The 10,563-nt window shown below is 41.4% G+C and overlaps 1 protein-coding gene across 1 annotated transcript; it reads left to right on the top strand.

Annotated features, from left to right (window-relative positions):
• Positions 1–9,439: 9,439 nt before the first annotated feature.
• LOC123408622 lies at positions 9,440–10,112 on the top strand. Its single transcript, XM_045101684.1, has 2 exons — positions 9,440–9,580; positions 9,687–10,112. Exons 1-2 carry the CDS (start codon positions 9,497–9,499, stop codon positions 10,110–10,112), a joined length of 510 nt encoding a protein of 169 aa, XP_044957619.1. The 5' UTR covers positions 9,440–9,496.
• Positions 10,113–10,563: the final 451 nt, after the last annotated feature.

The raw sequence follows: 10,563 nt of genomic DNA, 5'->3' as shown, positions 1-10,563 counted from the left end.
ATTATAGCATGGATAATAAACGATTATCATGAACAAAGAAATATAATAATAACTAATTATTATTGCCTCTAGGGCATATTTCCAACTGGTAACGTGACAACCTTTTATTCCAAAAATGCCTTTTGTGGCTACTAATAATGTTTACGCCTTCTCTCAAACTAGACACAAAAAATACCACAACTATTTGTGCTATATGACGTGGCCCTATCCAACATAAACCTTGTGATTTTAGTTGAAATTTGAAGTATGTACATTAAATACAAATAAACTCAATTAGTGTATGAAAAATCTAGACGAACCCTTAATAATTTCATATTTTTGAACTAAGACCTATTGGTCTATGTTGTTTCTAGAAAAAAAACAACGATAGAAGAGGTACCCCATGTCGTTTCACCCATAGACGTGATATGCATGTTCGCTATCGGAACCACGTAGCTTATGGTGAGAAGCTCCGGTTGTAAGAGGCTTGTGCCAAATCATGTCGAAGTAGCTACTTTTTTTACCACGGCATATGTGTGCCTTGAAATGACACCATGCCAAGATTCATGAATTTCGGCAAGTTTCGGATTGACGGGAATTTTGAAACCGAGTTTCTCTATGTTTGCGACCGAGCCAAGATATTGAGATGTTTGAAATTCAATCTCATTGCTTACATGATAGCCAACACATGCATCCAGGGACATATATATGATCTTTGAACCAATTTTGGTGCACTGCACCTTGTGATTGTAGATCATATCTTAATTATGCAGAGTAAATCCATAGAAAACTCAATTAATGTATTAAAAAGCCACATGATCCAATTAATGTTCACATATACAATTGCTATATTTCCTAGTTCTTAGCATGCTTGGTTTAGATAACTAGCTTTTACATGTGGCTCAAACTAATCTATTGGATCTCGGATGTATATATTTTTATTAATATATTTCACAGATAGTATACCAAATATCACTTATAACCTCATCAATATTTACCTTAAATATGTTGCAAGCGGGGAACAAAGCGAGACACTAAAGTTTACCATCGAGGTTTGCACATAGATGCTCCTTTGGCTAATAGCACATTATTTTGCAATTGTAGGAACCATTATAATATGAAGCGTTTTAATAATTTGCTCTTGCACATGTAGGTTCTACTATAAGAGGTTTATAATCAGTGTTCGACCCATTTTGCCTGTGGGGAAATGAAGTGTGCTTGAATATCAATCAAATCAAGAAACTTAGAAAGATTATATAGATAAAGAAACTAGCTACAAAAAATAACAAGTTGGTTGTGTGCACAATGAAGAATACATCATTCAACTATAGGATGGTACCATCTCTCTCACACTGTCCTTTTCACAATGCGACATGTTAAATTTTAGAAAATATATTTATGCATATGGTTGTTTTCTGTCCTTTTTAGGCAGTTTATCGATGATTATCTCTCGAATCACCTGTATTGTCAAAAGGCTAGGAAGGTATTCTTATATCACCAAGGTATAATATTTAAGTCTTTGTCAAGAGGATGAAAGATCGGCGGAAAATCATCCAGATACACTGGCATAAACTTGCGAGAACCCTCAACATCATTGAAGGCTCAAGATTTACCTTCTGCTTCAACAGTTTTCTAGACGAGACTCATCTATCTATTTACTGTATATGATGATACTTTGCAAAGGTTTTAGAAGTTCCATTTGAAACTTTGTCCGGCTATGCAATTGGGTATCTCGGAAGCATAGACCTATATGGTGTTGTACCCCGATGTAGTTCAATTATGAAATCATGCTTGCTGTAATATGAATAAAAAATATATTGTGTGTTGGATATGAAATGTTAATTTGACTAATAAATGGTTTATAAATAATAGAGAAATTAGTTTGATTCTTGGAGTTCCTATTGCAGACGGTTTCTAAGACAAAACCATGGGTGATAGGCCTCAACAAGCCCAAATGGTCTGTGGACAACCGTCGTGTTGGATCGGTGAACAATCAGACATCAGTTCAGGTCGATAATTGTGTTCGCTAGGCCACCCTATCGCAATCATTTTCACATAACAAGTGTGTGTGATGGACCCCTATGACAAATAGTTTTCTGTAGGCACCATGAGTCATGTATTAAATAACATAATCAACAGAATTATAACTATTGTGTGTGATGGGCCACCCTATCACAAACGATGTTCTACATAAAATTGTGTGTGATGTTCAATACGAATGCAGATGTATCTTTGGGATTCCCTGTGTGGTATGCTAAGCACATCTCACACGACTTTAGAAATATATCTGTTTGTGATGGTCCTCCCAATCACATCACTGATGATTTATGTTTGTCATGTCGGATAGCCCATCCTATCACCCACACAAGCAAGGTGGCGGTTTCCAATTGTATAGCGGAAAGGGGGTAAAAAAATTTGTATAGCATACGGCTCCACTAGTGGATTGACATCTAGTTTTTATGAAAATAGTTTGATATTTTTAGGAGTGATTTATTTTTCCTATTATTGTCGTGGTCTTATTCGTTCCTGTTATTTTGCGATGTTAGATTATGATGTTGACGAAGGAGTTGGACCTGAAGCTTTTGAAGAACCGAAGACTTGTTTGAGCCATGCAAGCAGCCCTTTAACCTTGTTGAAGAAACTATTTTTATGCATCACATTATAGTACCTTCAATAGTGCATGAAAGAGCATGTCAATGATGTGGTGAAAACTTTGCTGGGTTAGTCTCGAATGCATTTCCCGTTGATACTTGCATTGTGCATGACCCTACCTTCCTATGAGGGTTATGCGGGTGGGAAGTAGTTACGTGCAAGTAGTTCCTATGAAAATGGGATGGGAATATGCATGAGAAGGGAAACAAAATGTTTTACCAAATACTTAATGAAAACCCCATCGTATGCCACTAGTGGACAAGGGAGAAGATGATGAGCTAGGTAACAACTTAAGAAAGAAGTGGGGTACCAAGGAAAGTTGTGTGTGTGCTTTCAAAATCGAATTTGTTTTGAGATCTGCTGATTGTCCCAGCCTTACATGTACGACCACGATACCCCTTATGGACGGGGCTTTGTTGAGTACTTTGGTCGATGCTAGCAGAGAGCCCACATTACTAGGGGCTAGGGATCCGAGTTACTCTCTCGATACACGGTCATGCCTGGACGGAGGACTATGGCAGTTTTGGCACACACCGGGCACACCGTTTTGTCCCCTGAGAGATGGTACTTGTGATGTACATAATCAGAGATGGGTACCAATGAGTGGACTCTTTGTTTAGTGTTGTTAAGGGAAGGCATTGTTCGGGTGCATACCTCGATTATGTAAATACCGTGAGGCATGGATGACATGAAAGTTCCCCAAGTCTTATGGGTAAAGTGTGCAACCTATGTAGAGTGTAAAACTATTCAAATAGTTGTGTCCACGGTCAAGGAAAGTTGGATGACCAGTCTTGGGCTATGACCATTATTTTACAAAACTTGGTGTGTGTGTGGGAAAAAGAAATAATTCAGCTAAGCTATATGTCTTGATGAGATGATGAAACTAGAGTTGATATACTCCATTTATATTGATATTTGTAACGAGTTCATGCGGATATATGCAACCTGTTGATTTATAAGTTTATGAATGCACATGATAACACACTCAAAATTATCTTTCTATAAAATACCTATTTAGAGATAAACCATGCATGAATACCTTGTACCAAACATGGGTTGCTTGCGAGTACATTCAAAAGTACTCATTGGGTTGCCCTGGTTATTTCATTGGCCAGGCATGGAAGAGGAGGTTTATGATGAAGAACATTTCGGTGACAAACATGCAAGTTGGGGCGCTTCCTACTTCAAATGCATGTAGGGTTAAGGCAGATGGCATGGGTCCACGCCATCGTTGAAGATTTCCGCTGTGAGTTTATGATTCATGTTTGTCCTTGATGGCCCCATATATGTAAAAAATGACCATAATGGTCATAATTTGTGTAAGACAATATGCAATGATGTAAGACTCTTGTTATTCAGCTTCTATATGTTCGTGAGCACTGATCTCCCAAAACATTGTACATGTGCACTAGGTGACTTCGACTTATGAGTCGGGGTCCACACAGAGCTGGCATCAGAGCCATCCTGATTGTAGGAAGCCTTAGTTAGCATGGACGCTAGTTAGGATGAAGCCATTTTCAAAACACCATACCTAGCACCTACACTTAGGAGTTTCTATGGTGCTTTTCTCTTCTAACCCCCTTTCAAAACTTTAGTGACACCCCTCCCCTGAAACCTTGTAGATGGCCATCGTACCACAAGACCTCCTAGCCTCCGGTTTTCCCCTACTCATTAAGGACAGTGTGGCGAAGTGCCAGTTTTACTGACATCTTTTTTCCGCTACCACGAGCACTTGGTCAATGCCACCATGAAGGAGTACCATGTTGATGTGGTCGTGAAGGGAAATGACTCCCCAATGAGTTGGTTCTTTGAAGGACCATTAATGGAGACCCTGGTCATTGCAGTTGAGACGACGACAAGGTAGGCACTTATCCACCTTCGAGACAACATCCCAAAGATAACTAAAGCCAGCTACTCGCCACCTACCATTCAGGAAGGATGACATTTGCGGGAGTTGGACACTAGTTCCATCCAAGGAGGACGGGACACCACTCAGGTTCTAGACCTACTTCATCATGTTCTCTGATACTGTGGCTCACAACCTGATTAAGGAGTGTGTGAAGCTCCGCATGGAACTTCTTCAAACCCAACACCTACTCTGTCAAGCGAAGAAGAAGCAAGACATGATCTTGAAGGATGGAGCCCCCGAAGGACGATTGGCTATTGCTTATAGAGGAGGAGTATCCCCATCTAGAGATGCACCCGCACAAGGCATGAGTGCGAAGGAGTATCGTGAGCTCTTCATCAGACCACCGATGAAGTGTCATAAGGGTGGGTCTCCTCGTACTCTAGTCCCTTAGAGTGGAGAAGACATCCGTATGGAGGATGGCAAGGAGGAAGACCTAGAGGAATGTGAGTCTGAGACCAAGCACTACATCACCTCACTGAGAGAACCCCCAGGGTTGGGCAAGTCATGTATCCCACATGCGAAGTTGATTCTCTGTAATGGTTCATATGAAACCATGTGCGCTTGTTGTTTTCTTTTGTTGTTTTTGTCTCTATGCAAGTTGCACTTTTGCTTTAGGAAACATGTAAGCGACTATATTGTCTATCTTATGTTAATATTATGTGATTGTTCTTTGGACCTATGTTTGATCACACTTGCACCATACCAACCCCCTTATGTGCACATCCTCTCCATTTGATTTTCCCTCTTTCCTAGTCATTTGACTTTGTTGTTCCAAACAAGATGGTGACTACAACCCGCACCAGCACCTTTGGCAACCCGAGCATCGACTACTCTAGTTAGTAACAAGGAGCTGGTGGGTCATCTCAGGCTACAAATCACTAGGAGTAGACACATGGAGACATTCCTCCTCCACCACCTCCACCGGGAACATCACCATAGCTCAATTTCTCCAAGTTATTCAGGAGGAATGCCAAGCCAACATTGCTGCTATCCAATAGACAGCTTAGGCCCTCATCAACAACCCGCGGCAAGGAAGGAACGACAATGACCGCTCCACCTAGTTGTTGTTCATGATGAAATCGCCGCCAACCTTCAGCGAGACTACTCAACCCTTGGATGCTGATGAACGGATCTGCACCATCGAGGATCTCCTCGCACTGGTCAACTGCAACAAGGATTGTGAGAAGGTGTTGTATGCCTCTCACTGCCTCGGAGGAACTAACATAGCTTGGTAGGACTGATTCAAGGTCATCCAAGGTGAACATGTGATCATCTGGGTTTATTTCAAGGATGGTTTCCGCAAGGCCCACATTCCTTCTGGGGTCATGGCTATCAAGAATCATCAATTCCTTGTGTTGAAGCAAGGAAGTATCTCACTTAAGGAGTACATGCAGAATTTCGACATCCTGTCAAGCTATGCCCCTGAAAATGTCAACACTCAGGCAGCTAAGATGGAACGCTTCATGGAAGGACTCCAGCAAGCCCTACAGCATCAGCTCATCGTCAGCGAATGCCTAACCTTCTTCGACCTGGTAAACAAGGCCCTCATTCTTGAGGACAAGCGTTGTTCTATGGAAGACACTCACAAGCGCAAGATGACCTGAAAGGGTAGTTCAAGTAACGAGAAGCGCCGCCCATGGCTGCAACCCCAGGCCATGGCTACCTATCACCCTCAGCAAGTCACGACTCGTCCGAGGTACCAGCCTCAGCAGTATGCCAATCCTAGGACTGCCTACTGCAACAATCCCAACAACAACAATGGCGGCAAGAATAGCAACAACTCAGGCCAAGTTATGTGCTTCAGATGTGGACAACCTGGGAACATCTCGAGGCAATGACTCAACAAGAAGCAAGATGCACCATGCCCCAATGTGCCGAACCTAGGACAAGGTCATGGAGCGCCCCTAAAGAACCAAGCTCCCCACAACCAGCGCAAGAATGGCAAGGGTCGTGTAAACCACGTCACTAAAGAGGTAGCCCAGGACGCCCCGGACAACATATTGGGTATGTTGCTTGTCAACTCAACCTGACCAACCGTTTTATTTCACTATGAAGCTTCTCATTCAATTGTTACACAAACGTTTGCACTAGAGAGTGTTATGAAGCCTACAACCCCGGGTACTAATATGTTGCTACAAGCCCCGCGTTTACTTTTGAGAACCAAGATAGTGTGTATAGGAGTTGGGATTTTCATCAACTGGGTAGATTTCCTAGCAGACCTTATCATCTTGAAGTCACAAGTCTTGGATGTGATCCTAGGCATGGATTGGTTAACAAAGCACCAAGGCTTGGTACACTGCACCAAGTGGAATGTTAGAATGTCGGGACCTCGATCCTAAGCCATAAGAATCTAGCATGTAACATATCATATCACTTTGCAGCTCACGCATGGTAATCCCCACGGCTGGCACCTTACCTTGGCCGGGACCATTTGTGTCTTTTGACTCACGTATATGAATATGTTGCTAGCATTCAAATGTAAGAGAACCCAGGTCAACATGACTAATTATAAACCCAAGTGGCACATCCGTATAGGAACAAACATACGTAACCATTGTTCAAAAATTCGTTCGATTAATCAGTTAACGGGCCAGTTAATCGCTACTCATTAGATGACCGACGCAAATAGTACATATACGTTGTGTTAACTGCCCAAGCTGATTAACGGGCCTGTCACACCGATTAATCATTGTCAGACCGATTAATCGCCTTGGCCCGTTAACTGTTGGCAAGCAAAGCCCAAGCTTTTTGGCCCGTGACCGCCCCTCCGTCTCCTGATATAGCTAGGTTTCGTCCTCCTGTTGCCCCTCCCGCTTCTTTCCTATCAGGACTCGACCTAGTTGATGGCGGCAGGTCCTCGGCAAGGGCCCCGTGCAACAGCTCCGACACTGTAGATCGCGGCAACACCGTCGCTCGCCGGCCTCCTCTCCATTCCTCTCCATCGGCTGCTTCGATGCTGTTGTATTGTCCCGTGGGTTGGTCGCCATCAACTGACCCGGCTGCCACTACCCAGTCCATCCCTGTGATTCCTCCGCTAGCTATTCCTCCAAGGCATCCCCCTATAGCAAGGTATTACCCTCATCTTCCTCTTTCTCTGTCACACTGGATAATCTAGCATAGCATCATCGATTTGTAAAAAAATTATAGAGTATAGTATAGATGTATCCATTGAGTAGATTACAGGTTTGTAGATTAGAGATATAGATTGTGTTACCTTTTAAAATGTAGATCAAATTACCAAGACCGGAACATGTACGTCCAAGCTAGTTGGACAAGCAAGCACACAAGTAGGTTGATAAATGAACAGTACGAAGCACACACAGTTGTTGACGTTTTTTGACAGAACGTCTTTGTACTATTTTTTATGGATGAACAGTAAGATGCATATTGTGTGCAAAACCTCTTGAAACAAAAGATAGTGAATTATTTACATATAAATGAGATGCCTGTATGTTCTGGCCGAATACGTGTTTGCTACATCTCCAGCATATCGCATGCAACTGTAGGCGTAGTGGCAATGGGCATGCTTCGTCAGTAGCATCACTTACAGACACACTTATCTTTGCAAGGGAGACACGCAAGCTATCTTAGAATTACCCAAGGAGGATCTGATTAGAGAAAAGATATGATCAACCTTACTCATTAGGTCTTGGGCCTGCTTCTGGTTCCATCAAGCCCTGGGTACAACGAGTGCATTGAGAAAATTGGTATGATTCTTGAACTCTCAACTTTGCTTCATTTTTTTTGCAAGGTATCAACTTTGCTTCCATAATGTTGTAGGTGCTGATTTTTTGTCTTGTAGGTGCTAAAAATGTTGTTCAGGTGGTCACGGACAATGCTTCGAACAACATGGGAGCAAAGGAGATGCTCAAAGGCAAATGGCCAAAGATATTTTGGAGCTCATGTGCAACTCATACCATCAATTTGATGGTAAAAGCAATTGCAAAGCTGAAGCAATTTGGTCCTACCATTACTAAAGCCAAGCAAATGACAATTTTCTTTATGAACATCATAAAACATTGTCCTTCATGAGGTCTTTCACCAAAAAAAGAGACATTGTTAGACCGGGGGTGACACGATTTGCTTCGGCATTTCTTACCTTGGAAAGTTTGGTTTCTAAAAGGAAGGAACTAAAGGCAATGGTTTGTAGTGATGAATGGGAAGCATGCAAGCACACGAAAACGGTGAAAGGAAAGGTGGCTCATGCCACTATAATGAGTAGGAGCTTTTGGAAAAATGTTTATCTTTGCATCAAGGTATGCTTATTGGGGTTGCGCTGCATCTAGTCATATGTTGGGGTCCTACACTTCTACTTGTAGTTTTTACTTCTAACTTATACATTCCTAATGTTGGGCTGTTTGCACCTAATTTTGTGACTCGTTTGATCATCTTCATGTTTCCTTGCATGGTTTTTGAGCCACTAGTGAAGGTGCTTCGGTTGGCAGATAGTGATGGTCCATCTATGGCATCTATGTATGGAGAACTAATACGTGCAAAAAAGGAAATCAAGGCTCTTGTTGAAAATTCAGAAAAAAGAATATTTCTTGATCACTAATGCCATGGATACCAAGATGAGTGGGAGTCTAGATTCTCCTTTGCACATGGCAGCATACATCTTGAATGCTAGATATAGTTATGCTGAACCGAGCATCTTTACGGATGTAGAGGTAATGGCTACACTTATGGAAGTCATGGATACAATTTATTATGACGATGACATCAAGCAAAATAAGATTCTGAACATTGACTTCACCAAGTTTAAAAAGAAAGAGGGTATGTTTGGGAAGGTGACAGCCATGAAAGCAATCAGGAATGATAATTTTGATGTTGGCAAGCTTGTTCCCAAAGCAACAAAGTTCTTATTGTATTTCTGAAATTATATGGGTTGATTGCATATTATTTCACTTTTCTCAAATTGTGGCTGATTGGTGGTCAACTTATGGATTACAAACTCCTATGCTGCAACACATGGCCATAAAGATACTCAACTTGACCACAAGTTCATCCGGATGTGAAAGAAATTGGAGCACGTTTGTAATGGTAACTCTTAGACTTTTAGTCACTCTCAAATATCAATCAATTAGTCAAATATGAATATTCTTGCTTCTTGCGATTTTTTCACTAGGCATCCATTTGTACTTTGTAGGTAGATGCAAAGAGGAGAAATAAACTAGATGTGGCCCGTAGGGACAATCTAGTTTATATCCTATTCAATGGAAGCATGATTGATAAAAGAAAGAAGATATCCTCTTCTAGTGATGTTCTTCTTGGTGAAGATGCATCACGAGCACAAGATTGGATATGTGAAGATGCATATATCGATGAGGAGACTGATCCCACTACGAGAATGCCATGCAACATCATTGATGCAGAAAGGGGGGAAAGCGAACATGTGCAGCTTCGTAGGAGGGCAAGAGTTAGAGAACTCCATGAAGTTGAAGAATTCATTGCGGATGATGATAATGAACTTGATCATGAGATAGAGGATGATGGGATTGATTATGAGTCTGAGGATGATGGCGTTATGGCAACCAAGGACGATGATGAGGAGGAGGACCCCCCGCAACCTTGAGTGTTTTGTCATCAACTTATAACCTATTTACTATTGCACAAGACCTTATCTTGCTTGCTATTGGTGTGGTTGAACATTGTTACCTTTCTACCTATATCTATTTATGTCGCTGAAATTATGTGAACATTATTACCTATTTGCCTATTTGCAGATTTCCTATTTGTGTTGTGAACCTTGTTAGGAATTATTCGATACTCCCTATTTGTGTGGCTGCCATTTTATTTATCCTTGACATGTATGACTGCATATTGTGTTGTTGCCATTTATTTAGTATTCCCTATTTCTATTTTTGTGGCTGCCATTTATCTTGAGTTGATCATGACATATTGGATATTTTGATAGCATATTGTTTTGATATACGGATATTGTGTCGATGCATGTTGAAAATATTAATTGTTAATTTCAAATTTGACATTATTAAGGGTTGGATGCATCAGGAATTACAATTTCA

This window comes from Hordeum vulgare, chromosome 1H, assembly GCF_904849725.1.
Source record: "Hordeum vulgare subsp. vulgare chromosome 1H, MorexV3_pseudomolecules_assembly, whole genome shotgun sequence".
Lineage (NCBI taxonomy): Eukaryota > Viridiplantae > Streptophyta > Magnoliopsida > Poales > Poaceae > Hordeum > Hordeum vulgare.
Note: the sequence above shows the minus strand (reverse complement) of the source record. Positions and strands in the feature narration are given on the sequence as shown.

Coding starts and splice junctions, on each gene's coding strand:
- LOC123408622 (XM_045101684.1), top strand. CDS start 9,497: ATGCTGCAACACATGGCCATAAAGATACTCAACTTGACCACAAGTTCA. Junction 9,581..9,686: donor ATTGGAGCACGTTTGTAATG/GTAACTCTTAGA, acceptor TGTACTTTGTAG/GTAGATGCAAAGAGGAGAAA.